Source organism: Panthera leo, chromosome B1 (genome assembly GCF_018350215.1).
Source record: "Panthera leo isolate Ple1 chromosome B1, P.leo_Ple1_pat1.1, whole genome shotgun sequence".
NCBI classification, from domain to species: Eukaryota; Metazoa; Chordata; class Mammalia; order Carnivora; family Felidae; genus Panthera; species Panthera leo.
Genome location: NC_056682.1, coordinates 114,623,616 through 114,651,203, shown reverse-complemented (window position 1 = coordinate 114,651,203; position 27,588 = coordinate 114,623,616). Strand labels below are relative to the sequence as shown.

At 43.2% G+C, this 27,588-nt stretch overlaps 1 protein-coding gene across 3 annotated transcripts in view; it reads left to right on the top strand.

The window, feature by feature from the left end:
* HADH (hydroxyacyl-CoA dehydrogenase) overlaps window positions 1-27,588 on the top strand; it is a 50,256-nt gene that overhangs the window by 11,318 nt on the left and 11,350 nt on the right. For all 3 annotated transcript variants that reach the window (XM_042935744.1, XM_042935743.1, XM_042935741.1), the window contains exons 2-5: window positions 14,142-14,270; window positions 20,004-20,161; window positions 23,900-24,026; window positions 27,339-27,428. In XM_042935744.1, the coding sequence (XP_042791678.1) occupies window positions 14,142-14,270; window positions 20,004-20,161; window positions 23,900-24,026; window positions 27,339-27,428 (504 nt within the window). The remainder of the gene's footprint in view (window positions 1-14,141; window positions 14,271-20,003; window positions 20,162-23,899; window positions 24,027-27,338; window positions 27,429-27,588) is intronic.

The window sequence follows — 27,588 nt, the reverse complement described above, 5'->3', positions numbered from 1 at the left end:
AATTTTAGCTATTCTGTATAGTCATGACTTCTTGAGAACTTAGTCCTAAAATGATTTGCAAACTGGGCCTTTTTAGAAATACATTTATTATTCGTTCATGTGTTCTTTTCATAATTTTTAAAAATGTTTTTATTTATTTTTGAGACAAGAGACAGAGCATGAGCAGGGGAGGGGCAGAGAGAGAGGGAGACACAGAATCTGAAGCAGGCTCCAGGCTCCGAGCTGTGCACAGAGCCTGACGCAGGGCTCGAACCCACAGACTGTGAGATCATGACCTGAGCTGAAGTCAGACGCTCAACCGACTGAGCCACCCAGGCACCTCTCACAAATATTAAGTGTCTTGCATGTGCTGGATATTGGGGTGGGTAAAAGGTGATGTGTGCTTGCTGCTTTTGGGTAGCTCATTGTCCAGAGAAAGAAATATAAGCATGAACAACTAACTAATAAAGGCAGACAGATTGCCTGTCATCTGGGATGTGACCTGATACATACGAAAGTTTTGGTGGTTTAAATGTCTTCAGTAAGACTTTTAAATATGTTAAGATATGATCTGACCTATAGGATACATCTTCTACAGTAAGGAAAAAGGGAAATTTAAAAAGTATATGTAAAAAAAGGCATATGTATATATTGCACTACATACATATATTTTTAAGTTTATTTATTTGAGAGAGAGAGAGGGTGCAAGTGGGGAGGGGCAGAGAGAGGGAACGGAGGTTCTGAAGCAGACTTCATGCTGACAGCGGAGAACCTGACATGGGGCTCATATTCAAAGTTGGATGCTTAACCGATTGAGCCCCCTAGGTGCCCCTGCACTACATATATGAAATTCATATTTACTGGAAATTCTGGTTGGACTGCAGATGGGAGTGTGCCAGAACCACCCTGTATTGGTATTTGTGTGAACAGCAAATTCAGACTCTGAAGTGGATGATGCAACAGCTCTTTTGGAAAGGTCTCTAGGTATTTTCTTGAGTTCATCATTAAAAGTTGGTGTTACTCAACATTTCCATATCTAATTTATCTCTTTCACATCTGGAATTTCTCCTGTCTATTGATGGGTTAATGACTATTATTCTGAAATACGCGAGATTTTTACAACATAAAATAGCCTGTGACCAATTTGTTTTTGATTTATCTGTTGTGTTTATAACCTGGTGATTGAGCTACCATTACATAAGTGAGCAGCCATTGACAGCTGGTGGTTCACACCAGCTCTGTACTTTTTCTTTCAGTATTTGGAGTCCTATATGGAAGATTTTTTTTTGTATCTGTAAATCAGTAGAGGTACCAAGAAGTGACCACCTCTGTTAGAGATTGGGGAGGTTTCACTAAAGGAGAAATAGCCTCTGTGTTGAAGGTTATTGGAGTCCCCCAAGCAGCAATGAGGGAGAAGGGGCTTCCTCGTAGGGGGAACCACCTGGGCAGGGGCGTGAAGCCATGAAATAGTTCAGAGAAGGAGGAAGTATGGTGTGCCTGGGGTAGAGTACAGGCCCTGGTTACTATACTCCAGAGCATTTCGTATTTAGCAATTACTTATGGGATAGACACTGTGTACAAGGCATATGATAAGTACTAGAAGGTACAAAGCCCAAAAGAGTTTCTGCCATAAGGAATTTAAGTCTACAGGCAGAAATTGCTAAACAAAGATCCAAATGACACAGTTTACTTTGTTATAAAGTGCCATAATAAGACCAGCAAAAGTCTAGCTCTGTGGTTTCAAAACAGAAAAAAAGAGCACATTCGTTTGGAAAAAGGCTTCATGGAGAGGGTAACATTTGAAGTGGGCCTTGAAGAATGGGTAGAATTTTTTAAGACTGTAATTAAAGGTTGAGATTAAGAAAAAGGTGTTGTCCAGCAAATTGAGACTCTCAGAATAGTGATACCATTAATGAAGTTCAAAGAGAACTGGATTTAGGGTCAGGACGATGACTGTAGGACATCAAGATGATGACTAAGGATGGAAGGTGTTCGTTTTAGGCATAGTTGGAATTATGAGAATGATTGAGAGTCCAGAAGGAAAAGATACAGAGACAAAAAGAATATTGAAAGCAGAATCTTGAAGGATTTGTTTAAACAAAGGTTTAAACCTTTGTTTAGAGGCTGAAAGATTGAGAGAAGTCAATATGGCTAAGAGGAACAGAGATAAGAAATAGAGGTAAGAAATTGGAGACAGTTTAAAAATTAAGCCCTAGTTGGCAGTGTGCAGGGCTTTGGAAAAGTAGAAGATAAAGCTGAAGAAGAGGCATTGCCTTTAGCAGTTAGAAGCCCACAGATAAGTTATACAGCAGTTGTGGTGGAGGAAGTATTTAAGTGTTTAAGGAGGTGTTGCTAGTGTTTAAGAATTGCATAGCGGGGGTGAAAGTGGAAGCACTGAGGGTGGTGACCAGAGTGGCAGTTAGCAAGCATCATTGAACCTTCTGTGAGCCTGGCCTTGGTCTGGACACTTCAGATGCATTCACAGCAATCCAACGAGAAGGGTACTGGTTATCTCTTGTAACAGATCAGGAAACCATAGATAGAGAGGCTGCATAACTTGCTCAAAGTCCTGCAGTCCAGTGGCTAAGCCAGGGTTTAAAGTCTGATTCTAGAAGTTGTGTTCCACATACTATTCTGCCACCCAGTAATTGGTAGTGAAGTGAAGGCCAGCTTTAGGCGGTTAAGGAAGTTTGAAGGTCCCCCCTCCCCAACTTTTTCTTTTTTTTGTTTTTTTGGTTTTTTTTTTTAAATTTTCTTCAAGTTTTTTAAATGTTTATTTATTTTTGAGAAAGAGGGACAGAGTGTGAAGTGGGGAGGGGCAGAGAGAGAGGAAGACACAGAATCTGAAGCAGCTCCAGGCTGCAAGCTGTCAGCACAGAGCCCGACATGGGTCTTGAACTCATGGACCTGGGAGATCATGACCTGAGCCAAAGTCAGACGCTTAACTGACTGAGCCACCCAGGCACCCCTCTTACTTTCTTTTTAAATGAAGAGAGATCCCAGTCTGTTTGTAAAAAAAGGAAGGACATAGAAAGGAACAAATCTTGGGATCAGAAGGTTTAAGAACCAGGATGCCTGAGTGGCTTAGTTGGTAAGCGTCCAACTCTTGACTATGGCTCAGGTCATGATCTCTTGGTTTGTGAGTTCTAGCCACACCTCGGGCTCTGTGCTGACAGCTCATGGAGGTTTTCTCTCTCTACCTCTCTCTCTCTGCCCCTACCCTGCTGGTGCTCTCTTTCTCTCTCAAATAAATAAACTTAAAAAAAAAAAAAAAAAAGGCATAAGAACAAAAGCAAAATAAAATAATTTACCTTAGGAGGCTGTACCTGGATCCAGTATTAGGCCTCAGACCCTTGAAGAAGGAGGAAGGGAGCTGCCTAGAATAAAAATAATCAGCTCTTGTGATATTCCAGGCACCATTTTCAGTGTTTAGCATATATTAACTCATTTAATCCTCTCAACAACCCTATTGCCCCATTTTTTTTTTTTTTCTAGATAAGGAGACGGCCCACAGAGGTCATGGAATGTTTCCCATCTCACATCTGGTAGCTGAGCTCCAGATGGGCTGGTCCTTGCTCAGCTCAGAAAGGTCTTGACTGTTCCCCTTGGACCCAGCAGTGCCTTTTGGGTCACGAATAGCCAGCACGTGAGCTCCAGATGTGGACAGCTTACCTTCAAATCCTAGTCCCCTTCAGACCTTCAGTTTTCTTATAGTTATAATACTTACCCCAAAGGCTATTATGAAGATGAAATTGGGTAATTTATGAGGAGTGAAAGCTCCCTGAGAGCAGGGGACTTGTTTTATTCACTACCTTATTCCAGAGCCTGAAAGAGGCATGGATGACATAGATGTTGAGTCAGTAGTAGGCAGTAGTCATTTGAAGGAGTGAACGTGGAGATGTAGCCATAGCCAGCATGTACTCTAAACGGTAGTTCTCCTCTCCATAGGGGAGCTCAGGTATTGGGGATGGGATCAAAAATGCTCACCCTCAGAAACCAAGTATTTTGTCTGTGACCTTTGATCATTCGGTGGAAAGCATTTTCTAATAATCTCTGTATTTTTCACCCAGACTGTTCAAAGGTTTCCCTGCTATCCATATTGTTTGTATACCCCAGTACATTAAAACCTTGGATTGTGAGTAACTTGTTCTGCGAGTGTTCCACAAGATGAGCAAACATTTTTTTTTTTTAATTTTAATTTTAATTAATTAATTAATTAATTTTTATTTTTTAATTTACATCCAAACTAGCATATAGTGCAATAATGATTTTGGGAGTAGATTCCAGTGATTCATTCCCTATGTATAACACCCAAGAGCAAACATTTCTAATAAATTTAACTTTATAAACAAGCAGTGTCTTGTAATATGAGTAGTACATGACACCGAATGTCACATGATCACAACTGAGCCAGTAGTTCTTCTCTCACTGAGGGATTGTGGGTGATGGTCTCGCATGCTCAGATGCTCGGTCTCAGGCCATGGTGTTTGGCAGAAATCTGTGATTTTTCAGAATGTTGGAGGGTGCCCACAACTGGCACTAGTGTGTTTTTTGTCACTTCAAAGCACCTATGGACAGTCCTTTGCTTTTCCATACACGAGTAAGCATAGGAATGCTTTGCCTCATTCTAGGTCAGCCTGTCTGCAGATACAGACTCTTTTCTCTGCTGCCTTATTGCCAGTTAACAGCATATGACAAGAGTCTATTGATACTGTACTGTAGTCAATATCTGTGCGAGTGTATACAATGGCCCTCATGCAGAAAAAGGTTGAAAAGTGGTAAGAAGGAGATGATTATGGTGGAAGTTAAGAAGGAAATCGTTGAGAATTATGAATGAAGTATGTGAGTGGCCGAAATTGCAAGATTTTATAGGAAGTCTGTGTCTGCATCTCATCTGCAGAGGAGAAGGAGATAAAGGTAGGGGGATCCCTCACTTCAAATGAGATTAGGGAGATGTTTAAAATGTGGGAAATTGTGCAAAATTTTGTAGAAAAGCACCACTGGAATAAGGCTGTAGCAGTGTGAGTGATGAATCTGTTTAACGACAATGTAATGTCACATTTCCGCGAAATCCTCAAAAGGAGGCAAAAGCAAGTGTCCTTGGATAGGTTCCTTGTTAAAATTGCACGAAAAGAAAAAGATTCCATTGAGCCAATAGATAGCAGTGATTCCTTTAGTGAGAGTGAAAGTCGTCTTACACAATAACCCTCCTCTCTTGTCTCCCTCGCACCAGCCACAAAGGTTTTCAAAGGTAAGTGCAGGTTAATTTATTTTTCTTTATATTTTGTATTTTCTTCTTTATTATTTTGTATTCTATTACAGTATTGTAATCATTTTTATATGAGTAGTTTTAGGTTGTAGAACAAATCATCTAACTTTCCATTATTTCTTAGGGGAAATACACTTTGATATACAAGTGCTGTGGATTACAAGCATGTTTTCGGAATGAATTATGCTCACAAACCAGGGTTTTACTGTACAATTATTTGGCTTCCCAGAACAACACAGCAGTCTTGTTCTGTTCTTAGCCTTCAAAGCAGAGTGTAAATGAAAGCCATGAATGAAAACCTAACTTCTTGAAGGACTCAGGATTTCATTGGGGAGGAGTAACTAGAAAGTCATAACCATGAACCACCATATCTATCATAGGAGAGAAGTGGGCCTCAGCAGCAATTAGGAATGAATCTTACAAGACTGATAGAAGTTAGATGGGAAAGAGATTTTAAGGTCAAAAAGAAGCAGCTAAAGAAACTGTGTGGGATGGCCTTAGGAGTTACGAGTTTTATAGTTTTAGACTTGTTTAGACATGTTCCTTCCTCCCCAACCACCATGAACCCGTGGAGACTTTTGCACTTTAAGAAAATGAAACAAACCTCTGTTAAGGTTGCAAGAGATGAGCTTGAAAGGGGGAAACTCTGTTGGGAGGCTTTTGCTGTGGAAACATCTGGCCCTACACTGGTTTGTTATGTGGGACTGAAAGAGGAATGTTGTTGAACTAAGTGTCAATGCTGTGTTTCAGTTTAAATGTGTGATGACGATGTCGTCGTCTTCTTCTTCTTCTTCTTCTTCTTCTTCTTCTTCTTCTTTCTGATACTTTTTTTTGGATACACCTTCTTTAATATTTCATTTTATGGTTACCATAAAGGTTAGATGAGGTCATTGCTTTTCAAACTAGGGTCTTTATGAAAGCTTATTGTGAGGATCTGAAAGTTCTATAGGAAATTTAAAAATTATGTGTTTTCCTGTCATTGATGATCTTGAATTTTAAACATCTTCTGGATGATATGAATGTTTATTGTATCACTGATAAGATCTGATACATCAGTGCCAGTATGTACACTTGTGTTTGTAATATCATTCGTGTCAAGGGAAGACACAGTGCCTTCTCCAAGAACCTTTTGCTATAAATTGAAGAAAGAAGTGGGAGAATGGAACAATTACAGGCATTTGGTAAAGATATAACAGCTCTGGATACTGAAGAACTGAGCCTTTCAGTGCTTAGCACAATACTTATATTGTAGATACTTGTGTTACATGGATCCTCTCTTGGGGTCAGTAATTAGCTGTAGGAATAGTGGTAACCACATAATGTGTTTTCCTGTTCCAAATGTCAAAAATAATCATATATGCTCTTTTACTGTAGGTTTTAATCTCATAATTGTCAAGAGAATAAACTACAGAACCATAGGTGACACTTTATTAAAATGGGCATTTGATACTTGAGAATTGGTTAAATAAAATTAAATGAGATAGGCCTGATATCTGGCACATACGAAGTACTCTAAACTGTAGTTGTTACTAGGGACAGCAAACCTCTGTGGCCTCTGGTTTCTGTTTGCTGTGGACTTTTTCAAGGGATTTCTTCTCTAGGGAACTCAGGATTTTACCCTGGCACTGCTGCCTGTGGAGAAGAAAGGGAGCAACTAGGTTAAGAATGTTGGGGGTTAGCCAGGAACCAGCAGTCATCAAAGATCAGTGTGGATGCATATGTGGCCACAGATCAATACTACAAGAGAGCCATTTCAAGGGAAGGTACTGGAACATAATCAGGAAACAGGGGTGTGGGGCTTGACCTTCAAGAAAGGAATTAAGAAGCAAGTTCTGTTTAGGGGAAATGTAGCAATACCCTGATATTCAAGAGTCCTGGGCAGAAGTAGGAGCTTGGTGGAGCCTGACTTTTCCTTGAGGAATTTGGGGAGAAGTTAGAGGAGAGGAGTCTTTCAGATAGTATGTTCTAGATAACATTTAGAACTTTCTCAGGGACAGGGCAATAGGAAGACCTAGAAACCCTACTGATTTAGGGACAGAGATTTGCTGGGCTCTCAGTGGCTTGAGGAGATAGTTGGCAACCCAGGAGGGCTGGGATGGGGTGGGGATAGGGATCAGGGCTGACAGGTTCTTTATTTTAGAGTGATGCTTTGGTTCTTGGACTGCACATTAGAATCATCTGGGGGTGTTTTTTTAAATGCCAGTGCCTTCAGACTAAATCACAGAATCTGCAGGTGAGAGTTGGACATTGGTTGATTTAAATGTCCCCCACCTGATTCTAATCTGCAACCAGATTTGAGCACAGACTGTAGAACATCTGAATCACTAGGAAGGCTTTGTTAAAATTCTGACCCAATCCATAGTTTCTGATTTATTGGGTTGGGAGTGGAGTCTGAGAATTTTCGTTTCGTTTCTTTTTTTTTTTTTTTTTTTTTTTAAGTTTATTTATTTTGAGAGAGCGACCAGGGGAGGGTCAGAGCAAGAGGGAGAGAGAGGATCCCAAGCAGGCCCCACGCTGTCAGCAGTGGAGCCCAACTTGGGGCTCAGACTCAAGAACCATGAGATCATGACCTGAGCTGAAACCAAGAGCCAGATGTTTAACCAACTGAGACACTCAGGCGGACTGAGAATTTGCATTTCTAACAAGTTCCCAGCTGATGTTGATGCTGCTGGCCCAGGACCCATACTTTGAGAACTCCTATTCTAGAAACACAGGCTGTTTCAGGTGTCTTTTGAGGCTTTAATGCTCACATGGAAGCTGTCATTTAACTGGATAGATGTTCTTGTTTATCAAGTCCTTTTTGCTGTGACCATGACTGTGATACGATTGAACTGAAGGCTGCTTCTGTTGTTATTATACCACTTGCTAACCCTAACCATGGGAAATACACAAGTTGCCAAACCTCTTTAAGCCCCAGTTTACCTTATCTATGAAATGGAATGGTCCTTCCAATTTCGTAAGAACTGTTCAAGTGTATTAGGACTCCAGTTTGGAGAAGAACTGACACATTATTTAATAGGAATTTTTGTGGATGTCACCAAGTCCATAATAGTTACTAAGGAAGGCATGAGGGAAAGAGAATACAAAAAAGTCAATAGCATGAACTTTTTGTAAAATGATATTTTATTATTTTTGTATCTTGAAAGCTGGTTGTCTCAGCAAATAAGGCAGCATTCCTTGGACTCCTCTAACTAGATTACAAGAAAAGTTCTGGGGCCAGGCAGCCTTGGAATTCGACCTCTGGCTTCACAGCTTAACAGCTGAGTGATATTGCTCTCTCTAATTCCTTTTCTTCATTTGCAAAACAGGGTTGATGTCTACTTTAACAAAGTTTTTGGATTGATCAGAAATAGTCTTGGAAAATGCAGAGTATGTGCCTGGTACATAGTAAGTGCTCAGTACATTGTGGCTCTTAATTTTGCTGCATTTGTTGCTTTTTTTTCTTCCTTTTTTTAAGGGTTTGTGTTCTTTCTGATAATTGTGGATAGAGACTGTTACTTCTGTAAGCACTCCTAGCTCTCAGGGATCTCATAGGAGAAATAAGACAAGTGCATTAATAATTTAGAAAGAAATAAGCTGACCTTTATTAAGTGGCCTGTGGCTGTGTAGCCATGCTTACGACGGTCTCAGCTTATAGAGCCAGTCTGGGGTAAGAGTCATGCAGCTCTCAGGTCTGACATGGAATGCATGGGGGCAAGAGACAGACTGCTTGATCCTGAGTCCATCTCAGTGCTGGACAGTTCAGACACATAGCAGTAGGAAAGGAATACCAATCCCATTTGGAGTAGATTAATATAGTAAAAGAACATTGGACTCATCCTGTGGAAAGCATCTAATACGTGCCAGGCAATGAGCTAGTTGTGTTTTGTTTGTTTGTTTATTTATTTACTAAGTAAGCATTGAGTGCTAACTATGGGCCATGTGCTTAGGTTTGCAAAGACAAATAGGACATGAAGTTGTCCTCAAGATGTTGCTGACCTGATGTCCCTGGAATATGTCTGCAAGAAATGACTGCAGGAAACTTGAACATCAGGTTGGGTTGCTGTCTGTGGGTAGATAGAATGAAAATATTGCTGTAACCTGAAATCACTTGAAGTGATGCTATAAAGTTCATCCGTTCTATCCGTAATAAATTGTGACCTGCACCAAAGAGCTTCTTCATAAAATGGAAAATACTTCACAGAGAATTTAATTTTCTCTGTTTTGCCTGTATTTTCTCCATTCAAACTTAGCCATATCCACTTTGGTTTTAAATAGGGATGTCCTGGGGAGCCTGGGTAGTTCAGTCGGTTGAGCATCCTACTTTGGCTCAAGTCATATCTTGCAGTTCATGGGTTTGAGCCCCGCGTGAAGCTCTGTGCTGACAGCTTACAGCCTGGAGCCTGCTTCAGATTCTGTGTCTCCCTCTCTCTCTGCCCCTACCCCCTTTGTGCTCCCTCACCCTCCCTCCCTCCTTCTCTCTATCTCTCTCTCTAAAGTAAATAAACATTAAAAAAAATTTTAAATAGGAATGTCCTTTCTACCTGTGTCTACACCATAAGATTTCCTTCATATTTTCCTGAAGTTTTATGAATTAATCAAGAAAAGAAAAGCTGAAGTAGAAAATGTTTACAAAAACAAAAACAAACAAAACTGTCAGGAATAACTATTTAGAGTATACAATTGTTGCCTTCTTACTAGACCAGAAATACTGGTATAGGCACTTTGGAGAGTCCAAAATCCTAGAAAATGTTCCAGTCATTTGAGTAAGAGAGAAAAAATTGAGCCTTTTTCAGACCAATGAGGCACTGTGGAGCTAAGGGAAATGTTGCAGAGCAAAAATGTGATCAGTAACACACTGGGAAAGATCTGTCTTCTTCCTCTCTGTTAGGTTTGTCCCCTCCTTGCACCTCCTGCATCTTCTGGTTGAGAGGGAAAATAAACAAATGTCTTTAACACGCTCACTTTGACGTGATCATTTGACATGTGCACTTTGCTCTCCCGGAACATTGCCTGGAGAGTCTTGATTTAATAGCTGTTTTTGGCCAGTGTCTACACACACGTTGTCTCTAGTGTGCTCATTCAGGATGAGGCAAGGCAGGGACCCACCTGCTCAGTGTCTTCTTGCGGGGGTGGGGTTGTGGGAGGACAGAAGAGGGAGTGGCTGGAGGAGTTAATCAGAGGACTTAGGATAAGAGGAGGGTCAGCATACAGGCTGAAAATGCTTTTCTGGCCATGGTTTTTCCTGGTTGAATTTTAGTGTTTTTATAATGCATGTGGCTTTGGTTTACTTGAATATTTGAGGGCACTTTCCTCTCCGGGTTTGGTTCTGCTTGCAGTTTAAACAAAATAATTATAATTGATCCTTGAACAACATGGGTCTAAACTATGTAGATCCACTTATACATGGATTTTTTACAATATTGTAAATGTATTCCCTCTTCTTTAAGATTTTCTTAACATTTTCTTTAGCTTGCTTTACTGTAAGAATATGGTATATAATACATAAAACATGCAAAAATATTTTTTTGTAATTTTTTTTTTAACATTTATTTATTTTTGAGACAGAGAGAGAGCATGAACAGGGGAGGGTCAGAGAAAGAGGGAGACACAGAATCTGAAACAGGCTCCAGGCTCTGAGCTGTCAGCACAGAGCCCGATGCGGGGCTCGAACCCACGGACCGTGAGATCATGACCTGAGCCGAAGTCGGACGCTTAACCAACTGAGCCACCCAGGTGCCCCGCAAAAATATTTTTTAATTGATTGTTATTAGTAAGGCCTCTGGTCAACAGTAGGCTTAATAGTTAAGTTTTGGGGAGCCATAAGTTGTATGTGGATTTGCAATGGTGTAGGGGGTCAGCACACCTAACCCCAAGTTGTTCAGGGGTTAAGTGTATAAGGAAAGCATTGTGGCTTATCTGCTCTGTAACAAAAAATTCCCCATGACTGTCAAATCAAACATGAGTATAACAACTTTGAAAATGGGTTTCTAGAGAAAAGGTGTGAAATCACCTCTTATTTGTTCCTTCCCTGTCCCCTTCCCCCACACCTCTTCATGGTTAATCCTTTATTCTTGGCCCATTCTGGATGTCCTCCTCTTATCCAGCCTTCTGAGTTCAGATGCCTGAAAGGATTCTTCACTATGGCAGTTTTTATTTTATTTGACTTCCCATATATGGAGCCTTATATATTTAGTTTTTTCCCCCCCATGTATTCTCAGTGTGATTATAAAGTCCCTGAGCAGAAGGACACTGCCCTCATTTTCTTTATCTCTCTTTCCTTCAGCTTTGGTACTATCTTGTGCCAGATGTACTTGAATTTTCTTCTCCAACTCCTTGAGGAGCAAAAAAACTTGAGCGATGCCTGCTGGAGAAAAAGGAGGGGAAGTGGACTGGGACCTAGTCATGTAGAAATCTGAGGAATCCTTTCTGTCCTAGTCAAAGGATGACCTAGGTCAGAGGTTAAGAGGGACAAAGTGAAGATCACTTGTGTCATTCCAGAGGGACTCTCAGAGGAGCTGGAACAAAAATGGGAGGTCCCTAAGCCAGCACCTCTGCTTGCCTCCACCTTGCAGGTGAGGTGTCCCATCGCTGGTCGTCACACCTCCCTCAGCTGTTGCTTCGCAGGGTTGTCTGTCTCCAACTAGTTTAATTTCATCACCAGCTGCATCTGGAATTTGAGATTTATTTTCTTAGTTTCTGTGTCATGATTCTCCACCAAATGTCCCCACTCCTCCAGCTTTGGTGATTTAGGCACAGGACCCAGCGTATAGTTATACTCATGGCTACCATTTATTACAGCAAGAGGATACAAAACAGAAACAGCAGAGGGAAAAGATGTGTGGGACAAAGTCTGGCGGAAAACAGGGGCAAGCTTCCAGAGTCCTCTCCCAGTGGAGTCGCACAGGACACACACAGTTCCTCCAGGAATAAGTTGTGACGGCACATATGGAATGTTGACCAGGGATGCTCATTGGAGACCCAGGGCCTTTGGTCTTTATTGGGGCTGTTCGCATAGGCACCCTCTGCCTGGCACATACCAAAATTCCTGACCCCCAGAAAGAAAGCAGGTGTGCAGCAAAAACCACAATGCATAAGCAGTTTAGGCACAGAGAACCATTCTTCTCTGGGAAGGATGGGAACCCTCCAAATCTAAGTTTCCAGGTGCCAGCCAAGGGCATTTCTAAAGGTAACAGTCCCAGGCCTGCTGTGTTGCCTTTTCTGCACTGTGTCTAAATTTGCTTTTGCTTTTTTTGCTCTGAATCTATTAGATGTTCAAATTTGTGTCACGTGATTTGAGGTGTTGGCAAGATGAGCCTGGGTCTGCTGTTATTTAGAGAGAAACCCTCCTCTGGATTGATGGGGGTTTTGCTTTCCGGACGTTGTTTTGCTTTGGCCATGCTGCCTGCCTGCAGCTTGTGTTTCTGCCAATAGGGCAAGTTCACCGCTTGCCTCTGTCCTTTTATCAAGGTAATTCTCATTACCACCACTACCCAGCTATGGTTGTTAGACCTTCCTGTCCTGGCAGCATTTTCTTTTCTTGGTTCCCAGGCATGCTCTGGGGCAGGGCAGTACTGATGCTGCCTGCCTACAGGTCCCACAGGCTCAGACTTGCAGCCCCTTTATGAAGCTTTCCCAGGAAGAGAATGTAGGTGCTATTGTAATTAACTTCCATTTAAAACCTGTCTTATAATTTTTATAAGTGTTCTTAGGAAATCTTGGCTCAGGGATTTGAACCTCTTTGCCTTTGAGTTTTGCTTTTCTGTTACTTTTCCTCTCTGGTTTTCAGCTTTGAATTTTTACTTGCCTAGTTTAAAAAAATCTCACATCATGATGGTAGTTTAGAACTGTTTCTTCCTGTCATCTCTGGGCAGGTTCATTTCAGCTAACCTGTCCCTCTCCTACTCACTGTTGGCCTACAGAAGTTCTAAAGCAGTGGCCCTGCAGGGGTCTTCTCAGACCCTGAGGGGCATGTCAGTTGTGCTGGTGTCCTGTATTATTTATATTTGTGTTATAGGCCATGGTCCTCTTACTTATGGCTTGAACTGAGTACAATGCCTACCTGTAATGTGACCCAATGACCTATTTTTAGCCACACTACCTGTTCCACAGTCCTTGCCAAAGCTGTTGGCAAATTATGATGAAATTGGGATTGACTCATCACTGAATATAGCTGAACGAAGCTGGCTCCAGGTGAACTTTGAGCAGCTTCACTCAAACTTCACTCACACTTTGAGCAGCAGGGCACTTGGCTAAGTGCCCTCAGGACTTAGCCAAGGTGGGATGGGGCAGGGAGGGGAATTGCCCTCCTAAGTTGGCTGACCACCAAAGACCTACTTTCATGGGAACCATGTCACTAAATAGCCCTTGGAAACTTTTTGCTACAGTTATTCAAGTCTTCCTGTTACTGAGCTAAGGACGCAGAAGAGATGAGCTAAGTGGTCAAGCTACACAGGATATGCTCCAATTTTAAGGAAAAAAGATGGTGGATGGGGAGTAAGCGCTCTGTGAGTGGGCTCTTGAGCACATGGAATACGGCTAGTGCAACTGAGGAACTGAATTTTGAACTTTAGTCCATTTCAGTTAAATACCACATGTGGCTAGTGGCTCCCTGTTGGACAGTACTGTTCAGGGAGGTGATGAGAGTGTGGCCTTCAGAGCCTTGATTCAGATCCCAGCTCTGCTGCCTACCTGTTGTGTGACAGTGCACATACTTCTTATAAGGTGGTTTTGAGAATTTGTCCGTCCACATAAAGGCTTTAGAGCAGTGCCTGGCAAGAGGTATGTGTTTAGTTGATACTGGCTTATTATTACGTTTACTTGGTATTTTGAATGGAATGGTGGCAGAGTTCATATGGAATATGAAACTCTACTATTTTTATTCTTTTATGTTTTCTTTCTTTTTTTGCTCTAGGTTGCTGCAGCAACTGGCCACACGGTAATGTTGGTGGACCAGACAGAGGACATACTAGCAAAATCTAGAAAGGGGATTGAGGAAAGCCTTAGGAAAGTGGCCAAGAAGAAGTTTGCAGAAAACCCCAAGGTAATTTTTGTTTTATATGATTTCAAGACCATTCCTCTGACCATATCACATTTGGTGGCCTTTGCTTCTTTTTCGATTTGTTGTGTAAAGCTCATTTTCCCATAACTTTAGACCAGTATAAGTAACATCATCACTGTACATACTAACTGTAAGAACTGATTACAAAGCAGGAGAAGTAGATAACCATATTGTTGGGTTTTGAGGTGGGGGAGAAGGTTTCTGCAGGTAGTGAACTCATTCTGTCCATTGAGAATTTGGGCTTAAGGAACACCTGTTTTGTTATACTGATGGAAGAGAGTGAAACAGGAAGGTAATTTTTGTACTTGTAAGTTTAAAAGAAAATGATATAATAAACATTGTATTCAGATAGAAAATTTTGATTGCTTAAACAATGTCTTATGCCCTTTTGTAATGTCATTACCAGAGAGGAAAATACAGAATGTTCTCACTTCCCAGCAGCAGAGGGGGTGCAAGAACCTGAGGAACCCTAGAAGGCTGGAAATTGGTTCACTGACTCGTTTTCTTTGGACCTTCACATTTAATTAGAAATACTGTGGAAGTCACCAAGTGAATTTTTGTTTACGTTTGTCATCTTGTTAAAGTTGCTTAAGATTGGTTCCCTTGGGGCTTGGATGGAATTTCACTTTCATACACAGGCAGAGAAGAGTGCAGGTAGGGATTTTGTTCTGTTTGTCACCTCAGGTGCCCATAGTGTATGTCTAGTTGCCTTTTCAAAAAAATTGTTTATTTATTTATTTATTTAAAAAAAAATTTTTTTTAAACGTTTATTCATTACTGAGAGATAGAGACAGAGCCTGAGCAGGGGAGGAGCAGAGGTAAGGGAAGACACAGAATCCAAAGCAGGCTCCAGGCTCTGAGCTGTCAGCACAGAGCCCGACGAGGGGCTCGAACTCACAAACTGTGAGATCATGACCTGAGCCGAAGTCAGACGCTTAACCAACTGAGCCACCCAGGCACCCCTCAAAAAATTTTTTTAAAGTTTATTTATTTTGAGAAAGAGAGAGTGAGCATGAGCATGAGCAGGGAAGGGGCAGAGAGAGAGGGAGAGAGAAAAATCCCGATCAGGGTCCACGCTGCCAGCACAGAGCCCGACATCAGACTCATGAACTGTGAGATCATGACCTGAGGAGAAATCAAGAGTCAGATGTTCAACTAAGTGAGCCACTCCAGCGCCCCACCTTTTGAAATTCTTTATTATAAAATATGTGTCAGATAAAATTTGCCATTTTAGCTATTTTTAAGGGTAGAATTTGGTGACTTTAATTACATTCACACTATTGTGCAGCCATCACAACTCTTTACAAAACTTTCATCTTTCCAAAGAGAAACTCTATACCCATTAATAATAACTCCTCATTCCCTCCTTCTCCCATCTCCCAGTAACCACTAATTTGCTTTCTGTCTCTCTGAATTTGCCTGTTCTAGGGACCTCCGGTAAGTGGAATCATATGCTTTTTGTCCTTTTTTGACTTGATTTATTTCATCTGTCTTCAAGATTCATCCAGGTTGTAGTATGTGTCTGACCTCCACTCTTTATCATGCTTGAATAATACTCCATTGTATGTCTATATACCACATATTGTTTATCCATTCCTGTCAGTGACCCTTGGGTTGTTCTCACCTTTGGACCATTGTGATGAATAATGCTGCAGTGAACATTGATATACTATCTGTTCAGGTCCTTCTTTAATTCATTCATATATGTACCAGAAGTAGAATATCTGGGTCATATGACAGTCCTGTGTTTGGCTTTTTAAGGAACCACCAAACTGTTTTCTATGGTGGCTAAACCATTTTACATTCCTACAAGCAGTGTATGAAGGTTCCAGTTTCTCCACATCCTGGCCAACGCTTGCTTTTTATTTTTTTCATAATAGCCATCATGGGAGGTGTGAAGTGGTATCTCACTGTGGTTTTGGTTTGCATTTTCTTTTTCTTTTTTAAGTTTATGTATTTGAGAGAAAGAGAGAGAGAGAGCATGAGCAGTGGAGGAACAGAGGGAGAGAAAGAGAGAATCCCAAGTAAGCTCCATACTGTCAGTACGGAGCCCAATGCAGGGCTTGAATTCATGAACCGCAAGACTATGACCCGAGCCGAGATCAGAGTCAGATGCTTAACTGACTCAGATACCCAGATGCCCCGCTTTGCATTTTCTTAATATGTAGTCACCTTTTAAAAATCAGAGGGGCAGGAGTGGAGATAATTTTTACTTTCTCCCTGAAGAAATCCAAGCAATAAGTATCACAGGCAGATTAACAACTGTCATCTGTCTCCCAAATTCTTTTTTTTTTTTAAGTTTATTTATCTATTTTGAGAGAGAGAGAGAGAGTGAGCAGGGGAGGGGCAGAGAGAGAGGGAGAGAGAGAATCCAAAGCAGACTCTGCGCTGTCAGTGTGGAGCCCAGTGAGGGGCTGGAACTCACTAACCGTGAGATCATGACTGGAGCTGAAACCAAGAGTCAGATGCTTAACTGACGGAGCCACCCAGGCACCCCTGTCCCCCATATTCTTAATGATAGGGGGACCTGAGATAGGGCATATTGTGATGAGGGTGATGAGGGTCCAGATGGGGCCAGGGGCGGGGGGGTGTTGCTAAGAGCCCTGGAAGTTGGAGTCAAGGACAGAGTGAGTCTGAACCCAGGTCATCTGCATTCTTCATTTGTTTATTCTGTACACATCTGCTGCTTGTCTCCTTTGAGCAGAGGCTCTGGGCCCTGCTTGAAGGATTAAAAAAAAAAAAAAAAAAAAAAAAGTGGGTGGTGTGCTCCAGATGCACAGCTCCAGATGAGTGACTCCTTGGGAGTCTGGTGTCTTGGTGTTTCTCATCTGTGCCTGGGATGTGCTTGGAGGAGGGACGAGTCAGCTTCAGCTTGCCTCATTGACACACTGCATGCACTTTGCTCTGCACAGACCAGCACATCAGCCACTTGCTACAGACGGCTGTGGAGAGCTCAACATGGGGCTGGTCCAAGTCGAGTCACATGCTGCATGTGAAGACAGACACCAGATTTCAAAGACTTAATAGGAAGGACGAATGTAAAATGTCACACTGCTTTTTTTTTTTTTTTTTTTTTTTTAAGTTTATGTATTTTGAGAGAGAGCAAGGGAGGGGCAGAGAGAGAGGCAGACAGAGAGAATCCCAAGCAAGCTCCGCACCAGCAGCGTAGAGCCCGATGTGGAGCCATCAAGCGATGGCTTGATGGCGGGGCTCAAACTCATGAACCGTGAGATCATGACCTGAGCTGAAATCAAGAGTCAGACACTTAACCAACTGAGCCACCCAGGCGCCCCAAACATCTCATTGCTTTTTATATTGATTACATGTTCAAATGATAGTATCTTAGATGGATTGGGTTAGATAAAACTAATTTTACCTGTTCAGTTTTTAAAATGCAGCCAATAGAAAATTTAAAATCACTTTTTATCTCACAGCATATTTCTGTGGAAAAGCTCTGATAGTTGTTTTGTTCCATGATGGTTTTGGATGGCTTTGCTGATTATGACCACGTTGCTGAATGTGTTCCCAGGCTGACAATGCCCCATGGACAAATTACATCCTGAAATAAAATGGCACTTGTTAGAGGTGCTGTCTTCTTCCTTTTTTTTTTTTTTTTTTACAAAGGATTTCTCTGTATTATTTCTCAGGTATGCATGAGTCTACATTTAGCTCAGGAAATTTCTCAATTAAAAATGTCATGGGGGAGACAAAAACAATATAAGCAGACCATTTAAAACTAAGAGATAAAAGAGCCAAATGAAATGTGCAAGCTTTGACTACATCTTGAGAGACAACTGGGGAAGTTCGAGAATGTACTATTTTCTAACTGTTTCAATGAGACTATGCTATGTAAACAAATGTTCTTATTTTTGAAAGATGCGTGTGTACTTATTCTGGTGAAGTGACATGATGTTAGCAATTTACTTTCTAAAGATTTAGCAAGAAAACAAGGGTGTGTAAAGAAAGATAAATGAGCAAATGTGGCAAAATTTTAACAATTATTAAATCTAGGTTGATCTACATTACAGTTGCTACTATTACACTAGTCTTTCAACATTTTTACATTTGATAGTTTCCAAATAAAAAGCTCCCAGAGCTCGCTCATTCATGTGGTCTTTTCTTTGTCCCCCATCTCCACCAGTAGAAATCCATCCATCCTATAAAGGATATGTCCACACCCAACTTTACCCACAATACTTTCCTAGATTCTTTAACTCCTGTGCCTACACATGACTTCTGACTAGATTATGAGCCTCTAGAAAGCAGGTACTATGTTTTATTCATTTTCTCATTTTTTTGTCCTCTCACAGATCTAGCAATTTGATGGAAATCACATCATCTATCACAATCCAAGCTTTATGTGGGCCAGAGGTCTCAAGTGCTGACTAGTCTACTAGCTATATCACAATCCCTGGGGCATCTTTTTCTAAAAAACAGTTTTCCAGGTACCACCTCAGACCTACTGAATCTGAATCTCTGGAGATGGGCCTAGGAGTCTATGTTTTGTTCTGCTCTTGGGGAGTGGAGAGAGGCCGATACTAATTACTGAATATATTTAGAGGTGCTGTCTTCTGCCCTGAGGTATGTCTGTGGAAATCTGGAGTCACAGATGAGACAAAGGTGGGACTGCAAGCTTTCTGCAAGCGGAGGCTGTGTCTGGCATGTTTTTGCAACACCAGTTGCTGGTTTGTGATGGGCAATTATTACTTGAAGAAGGATTGCTAAGTTTGGCTTTCTTACCCTCTCTTGCCCTCGCTCAGCTCTTCTCTGCCTTCTCTTAAAAAAAATTTTTTTTTTAATGTTTATTTAATTTTGAGAGAGATGCACACGGAGTGCCAGCAGGAGAAGGACAGAGAGAGAGGGAGACACAGAATCTGAAGCAGGCTCCAGGCTCTGAGCCATCAGCACAGAGCCTGATGGGGAGCTTGAACTCACAAACCGTGAGATCATGACCTGAGCCAAAGTCAGACACTTAATCGACTGAGCCACCCAGGCGCCCTGTCTGCCTTCTCCTAGAGATGAATAGTCAGGGGCACCTGGGTGGCTCAGTCGGTTAAGCATCTGACTTCGGCTCAGGTCATGATCTCACGGTTGGTGAGTTGACCCCTGCATTGGGTGATCACGAGCCCCACTTCTCGCTGTCTCTCTTTCTCTCTCTCTCTCTCTGCCCCTCCTGGGATATTCTGTCTCTCTGCCCCTCTTTCACTTGTGCCTTTCTCTCTTCAGGGTGGGAAAAAAAAAAAAAAAAAGAATAGTCAGCATCACCTCTCAGACTAATGAATGTCGCTGAGCTAAGCTCTTACTCTTTTCCAGGCTCCCTGGAAGCCTGTTCCTGGAACAGTGCATGGCAGTCTGCTCACTTACTGAACAGATAGAGAGCAGGCCGATGCAGGTGCTGCAGGTGGACCATTTAGTAACTGGAGCAGAGCTGACAAAGAGTGTGAAGGATTATGACCTGTACACGACAGTGATAGCTGACCAGCAGCTGGGACGTTCCCAAGCTGACTCTTGCCCTGGTGTCTAGAAGCATACTGAGATGCCATCGTCCCTAAACGGAAAAGTAGGGAGTTTTATTTCTTAGAATTCAGGACACATTCCAGTTGCCTCTGGGGCGTGTTTGCCTGTCCTCGCCCTCCTCTCTCCTGCCTCAGCAAATCACAGCATTTTCTGGTGAGTCTGGTGAATACTCTCTTCTCCTTTCTTCCACTGTGTCAGGCGGGTGATGAATTTGTGGAGAAGACCCTGAACAGCATATCAACCAGCACGGATGCAGCATCTGTGGTCCACAGCACAGACCTGGTGGTGGAGGCCATCGTGGAAAACCTGAAGGTGAAGAACGAGCTCTTCAAGAGGCTGGACAAGTTTGCCTCTGAGTATGTGACCCTTGGGCATTCTTGTTGGTTTAAGGGCTCCCTTCTCTGGCTTGGGCTTTTCTCCCAGGAGGGAGTCTTTTGACACTAAGCCCACTTCTCTTTTTAATATCACATAGCTGTTTCCAGAAGACCTGACACCGTTTCCCCTGTTCTCTATCCTCTCTGTCTGCTTCCCAAGGCTTGAGCTGCCTCCATCTGATCCTTGTCCCAAAATGAGGGTGGAATTTCCCACAGGAAAGTGGAGGGTCCATTCAGAGACAGTCCTCTGCCTGGGCCCTCCCAGGCCAGAGGACGAAGAGCTTGGGCATGTCCTCAGATGTCTGCTGAGGAAACTCACAGTAGTTTCGTGACAAAATTACTTTTTTTGAGGACAACCTTCAGAATGGTGTAGTGTTTTGTTTTGTTTTTTAATGTTTATTTTTGAGGGAGACAACATGAACAGGGGAGGAGCAGAGAGATAGGGAGACACAGAATCAGAAGCAGGCTCCAGGCTCTGAGCTGGCAGCACAGAGCCCGACGTGGGGCTCAAACCCACAAACTGCGAGATCATGACCTGAGCCAAAGTCGGACGCTTAACCGACTGAGCCACCAAGGTGCCCCAGAATGGTGTAGTTGAAGGGAATGCCTCTCTGTCTACACAAAGTTCCCTGGGCTCTCCTGTTGTGAGCTTTATCTGGATTAAGTCAAAACACTTGGGAGCATTACGGGAGCATTGAGTTCTTCCCAGGCTTCCTGGCAAAGGGTGGGAGAGGCGAGTCATCCCCACGTAGGTGAGGCATACGGGCGCCTGGGGCTCAGAACTGGCGGTCTGAACGAGTGTCAGCAAGCTTTTGCGCGTGTGCAGCTCTCGTTCTCAGAATTTGGGACCTTCAGTTGTATTTGACTTTCGGCTTTTGGCAGTTGTGACACCTGGCTGATTTATTCACACTCTCCTTGGGGCTTGCTTAGCCACACTTCACCTTTCCTGGTTAGAACTGAAAGTCAGAATAAGATTATATGACAAAAGCAATTCTTAGGCTGCCAGCGAGCAGCAGTTACAGAGAAACGCTGGCATCCCAGCCTGCTGGAACGTGAGCCCTCTTAACTGTATGGCCTGGTATCCGGAGAAGCCCTGCTTTTGACAAAGAGGAGACACCTGTCTTTCTGTCACCTTTGTGTCACTCTGCTGATCAGTGTGCTCTTTCTCTTCACATTGACATTTAGGGTCTGCAAAAACAGAAAATTCTTTGGTCCAGGTATTGTCTCCCAAGTGAGCAGGGAGCCCTCTAAGATAGTAAACCACCTCCCACCCCAGGAAAGGTGTAGTCTAGAAGTTCGGCCTTTATTGAAATGATGGTCATTCTTTCGTGACAGTGACGGGTCTGACTGCCCTCTCGTGTCAGTGTGAGTAATGGAAGGACTGTTAGGGGAAAGGTAGGTGGCCTGGGGCCGTGTCTCTCGCCTCCCCCCCCCCCCCCCCCGCCTTTCCTCTCTGACCTTGGACGGTCATGAAGTCTTTCTGGCCCTCAGTTTTTATCATCTGTAATTGGAATGGGGGGTTAGGGGTAAACAGTTCCAAGACCTTCCCAGTTCTAACCCTCTTAAGACTAGTTTCCCTAGTAATCTGCAAAATAGGGGTCATGGTACCTATTGCACAGGGTTGTTGAGCATATTAATTAATTGGACTCACATTTCCTGAGTGCCTGCTGTGTGTCAGGCACTGTACCAGGCTCTTTCACTTAGGTTGATGTAAAACAGATGTGGCATGCGACAGGGCACACCCGAGTAGGCACGCCATGGATGTGACTCTGCTTCTGGACACCAGCTGTCCTTCTCTACACTCTTGTTTTCATTTTAGACCGCCTTTATTGAATACCTCCTAAGTTTTGTTTTTGTTTTTTTAGGCAGCTTGATTGAGATATACTTTCCTGTTAAGTTTTAGTTAATCCTGTAGCAGGAGTTTAGAATATGTTCTAGCATCAGGGTTCCAGGTGGAAGCCCTGATGCAGCCTGGAAAAGAACATCACTTCCCTAACTGCAGTACAAAAAGTACCGATGAAAAGTTTGGCCAGAGCCCACGGTCGGTCCCAGCTGAGTCCTGTCTTTCCACTTCCAACAAAGTATGAACTCTCCAGTCCACCTCAGCACCCCCCACCCCCTCTTGCATTCTCCATACTAAGGCTTGGAGGCGTTGCTAATGATCATCATGTTTGCTACTGATTTTCTGTTAGTACATTTAAGAGAAAAGTAGTTTTTTGGGTACCTGAGTGTTAGGGAAAAACCAAAGACTGTCCAAGAGTCAGGTGTTTCAGGGAAAATGGTGAGGGTGTACTTTTTTGTGGAAGATAAGGCAACCCTGTATGTTTAATCTGTCCACACACAGTATTTGTGTGGAAGGAGGGCAGTGTGAGAGCTGATAGGAGCAGAGCTGGCCCAGTCCTACTGGGAGAGGTGTGTGAGGAAGAGGTGTCTTCCCCTTCTGGTCAAATACATGCTGGGAGAGCCTTGGATGGGAGACACTCGGGATTGGGCTCCTTTAATGAAATGTGCCCTCCAGTATGCCTTCATTTCTCCCTTTTGCAGACAAGTTGTCCTTCAAGTCGTGCTATAAACAGGCTCCGCGTTATGAGGATAACAGCGCCTGCTAGCACAGCCTTGGATTGCGGTGGCCCTGCTGCTGTGGTTCCTGGTGTGCAGCCTAACAGTGCTGCAGTGCAGCCACACTCATGTTTCTTCTCCTGTCCCCTCCTCTCCCATTCACCTCTGATTTCAAGCAGATTTAGTTTTCCTTTTGGGTAGGCTACACTGCCCACCCCACCCCCCGCACCCCCACCCCAGTCTGGTCAGTAAGGGACCCCTCTCCTTCATGCACTGACCAGGCCATTATGGTTCTAAATAGTATTAGGCGGTTTTACGTATGTTTACCCACAAGGTGGTGCTGTAGGAAAGCCTAGAAGTCTTTGTTTGAAGATTTGTCTGGAATACCTTTGGCACCCCACTTTACTGTGGTCTTTAAAAACTGAATTTGGTTTAAATAAATATGGATTCTTAAAAATTAATATTACACAACACACAAAAAAGATGGTACTGCTGTTTGAGGAGATTTTATAAGCACAATACTTAGAACTATGTTTACAATGTACATGTTTCCTTCCTTCCCTAGACCTACCCGTGTAACTTTAAAACATTTTTTGGACCATGTTGGTTTTCTTCTGTTTGCATTTTAATTCCCTTTAAGTGGAAAATTAAAGCTTTTAACTTGAGGGGAAAAGATCTTAGTTAATGTTTCTCATCTGTTTCATCTGATGTTTCTCATTGAGGATTCAGGTGTTTCTTTACAATTTTTTTGTTTATTTTGAGAGTCTGTGATGCATCCTTTCTTTCATTAGTCTGTGCTCATTTAGGTTTCATTTTGTGACTGAGGTTAAGTAGTAGCCTCCTTTTTTCCTGCATATCATGAAAATTAACTAGTGAAAGTAGAGAAATGTTTCTCCCTAAAATTAATGAAAGATTGGTAAAGACTAGATATACCTTTGGAACAGGTAGCTTTTAAATTACCTAATTTAAAATTTCAGAATTTGAATGAAACTGGTCACTTGATTTCAGCTTCCTGGATAAAGATCTCCCTGACTTCCTCCAGGGATCAGGACGATAGATCGGGACAGCAGGCAGTCGCCTTGTGCAGTCGCACCCAGAGCAGTCCTCTTTGTTTCCAGAGATGGGACTCATTCCGACACTCCGCCATCTTTCTCTCCACAGACACACAATCTTTGCCAGCAACACTTCCTCTCTGCACATCACAGACATAGCCAATGCCACCACAAGACAGGACCGATTCGCCGGGCTCCATTTCTTCAACCCAGTGCCCATGATGAAGCTTGTGGAGGTCAGTGGGCTCACGCGTGTCTGCTGGCTCTGCTGGCTCTCCCAGCCCTGCTCTCTGCCTCATACCCTGGCTGCTACCGGGGATTGCTCTGGGTGGATATGAATGGGAGGGCGGAAGATGGTCTTTGTGCTTGAGTTTCTCTGGCCGCAGTCTGTCCTTCCAGAGCCAGAAGAGGAAAGAGCACCTAATATCTAGGAAGGCTGTTGTGCTTTGTTCCTTTGCAGCCCGGTGTTCTGACCAGTGATGGCCAGAAGGGCTGCTAGCTTTGTGAAGTGTCATGTACTTACTTGCGCCATATTTGATAGGTAGTGCAGAGAGAGGCATCTGGCTGGGAAGACAGCACCAAAGACCACTCACTGGCTTGATGAGACCACAGAGGGCAGAGCCACATGTGTCTATACTGTCTCAGTGGGGTCAGTTTGCTCCAGGCTGTAAATGGAATTTTATTAGCCTGGTTTTACACAGGAGCTGCTGTACCACCTTGTCCACCATTCCTGAGGTGAATTCTGGCCCAGGTAACAGGGCCTTGGTATTGTCCTCAGATGAGGCACACCTCCCATGTGTTTTGATCACAGCTATTAAAGCAGCTCCCCGGTAGCCTGAACCTCCTGACCACAGACCCTTGAGATGGAGGGGAGTGGGCCCTCAGTGATCCTGTTTGGGCTGCTTCTGCTTGTTTGCCTGGAGACTTGGGTACCTGGAGACAAGTCACAATAGACACTTTGCACCTGAAATGTGGCAGCTTGCCTTTTACAGGGGGCTAATTACAGGGTCTGAGGAGCAGCGCTATTAAGCATTTGTTCTGAGGCTGAAGAGTTATTGTCGTGCGAAGTGTGGGGGATGTGGAGCCAGGCAGACCTGGGTGGGGGGAGGTTTCCGGGGCTCCCTGGGAGAGTCTCAGGGTCTGCTTTCTCCCAGCGCTTTCCCTCCTTCATCCTGCATGCCCCCGCCCCCACCCCCACCCCTCGTAAGCTTTTGCCTCTAGTTGAGTGATGACTATAGATTTCCTTGTGGTTAGACAGCTCTTGACCCATCTGCCATAGGAATTTATCCGTTCCGCTAACGTTGCTTCTCAGCTTCTTCCAGTGTACTCCCACTTTGGCTGTTTTTGAAGAAGTTAAGGATTGGAGGGGAGGGGGGAATGAAAGAAACTTCGTTTATCCTTATGCAGAAAAGAGCAAAGAGGCAGAATGGATTTTCAACATTTCAGTGCTTAGGATCTAATTACTGTCTTTAGTTACTGTATCAGTACATGTGTTTTGGAGATAAAGACACATTTTATAGATTTACTTCAAACAGTAATAATGCTGTTTTCAACTGCATTTATCTAATAATGTCCATCTATGTATTTGGAAATGTAGCACATTTGTTGTTAACAGCCAATGCTTAGCAAATGTTACCATTTTCTAGAAAATGTTTTCTAAAAGTCCTCTTTATTCATTTTTTTATTCTTGGGTGTTTGCATATGTGTTGCTGGTGGTGAGCATGAAAATGAATCCTATCCTGAGTTGAGCAGCTCTTCGTTACTTGGGACTGGACTTATATATGTGTGTATATATTTTTTCCAGTCTATATTGGAACTATAAGCAGAATATCTATAGGACATTGCTGTTTGTTGAATGGGTGGTTAAATATGCATCCTCCTTTTAAACCGGCAAATTATGTTTGAAACTCTGTAATTAGCAACCTTTGTCCTAGTTCAGTCTATGGGGTTCTGTTGGAGACCTTTTCCCACTTCATTTTGAATAACTCTTGGTGCTGTTTGATTTATGGTGTTTGCAGGGCAGACCTCTGGCCCATCTCATCCCATCCCTCCTCCCCATCTTCGTGGTGCTTTTTTCTGTGCTACTCGTTTACTTCCCTTAGTGTCCTAACATGCCACCACACCCCAAGCTGTGATCACATTAAACGTGGACGATGATGATTCTCTTCATTTGTAGAGCACCTTTCATCCTGCACAGATACTAGCTCATTAAGCCACACAGCCCTCTTACAAGATGGATGATGTGTCAAGTATCATTACCCCGTTGCATAGTAGAGAGGTGAGGCGCGGGGGCTGACGGAGTTGTCTGACCTCATATAAAGGGTCTAATGTAGAAGCCAAGCCTGTTTGCTTTGACTCTTGTTGAAGTTCCTTAACTGGCATTTAAATAAATTAACCTAGGTCTCTCTCTGTTTGCCAAAATCTAGTTCCTGACAGGTGAATTCTCTAAATGTGTCCTGGGGGCTGACTGCCCGGCATGGTGCTTGGTACCACCTCCTGGAGGGCCAGGCCACTGTGAGTGGGGTGGTGGTCGTACCCCTGGCACGGCACCTCATGGGCCCAGGGCCTATCAGGAGGCAGGCCCAGCTTTGGGCCCATGTTTGCTGGAAATGAAGACTTTCCTCTGTGGGATGAGCCTGTTCTGATGCGAAAGAAGCCGGTGGGCTTTGGGGTGCCTGTGGGAGAGGGTGGACTGCTGGGGAGGGATACTCATCTTAGAGTCAGAGAGACCTGTGACTGTGCTCTCCTGGGGCAGGGGCACACCCTCCTCATCCAGACTGAGAGAAAGTGGTACTCCAGGCAGAGTACTTTAAGGGCAGTTCTTCTATTCCGGAGACTTCCGCCCACCTCCCTGAAGTAACCGACAGTAGCAATTAAAAGAGTAACAAAAGCCAGCATTTACTGAGCACTTTATACCTCCTAGGAGCTGCACTTAATGTTTTTCCTCCTAATTCCATTGTCGCCTGACCTCAACTCCTTGAGCTCATAGAGTGAATTCAGTGTCCTTTCGAGAAACTTGCCCAGGGTCACAGAGCCAGTATGGTGTGATGGGGATTCGAACCCAGGTCTTTCACAGGGACAAAGTCTGTAAAACTCTCCTACACACATACACGTTTATATTTTTGTTTAAGAAAAAAATTTTTTTTAATGCTTTATTTTTATTTTTGACAGGGGGGTGGGCAGAGAGGGAGACAGAGGATCCAAAGCAGGCTCTGCACAGTCAGCAGGGAGCCCAATGTGGGGTTCGAACTCATGAACTACGAGATCATGACCTGAGCTGAAGTTGGATGCTTAATTGACTGAGCCACCTGGGCACCCCTACACATATATATTTTAAGCCTTGATTTTGTACATTCTGTGTGGTACTTCACTGTCTTAAGGTGAACATTTTGCTAAACTCTTTGTTTCTGACTTGAGATCCTTCTATTCTGTAACCCAAATTACTTTGCCACCTTGTGTGTAGACATTTAACATCAATGTCTCCCTGAGTCGTTCTACTGCAGTTGTTTGCTAACTCTCTGGTCATAATTCTCTGCTTGCATTTCCAGGTCATAAAGACACCAATGACCAGCCAGAAGACAGTTGAATCTCTGATAGACTTCAGCAAAGCCCTGGGAAAGCATCCTGTTTCTTGTAAGGTAGGGTATAGGTACCTTCGGAAGGGGGATGGTTTTCCTCAGAACTGACTTATTGGGGTGGAATTCTTCTGTAGAAAGATGTGAAAGCTGGGGAACTCTTAACGACAGGTCTGTCTGTGGGCTGCAGAGAGCAAGCTGGGGCTCTTTTCTAGTTTGCCAA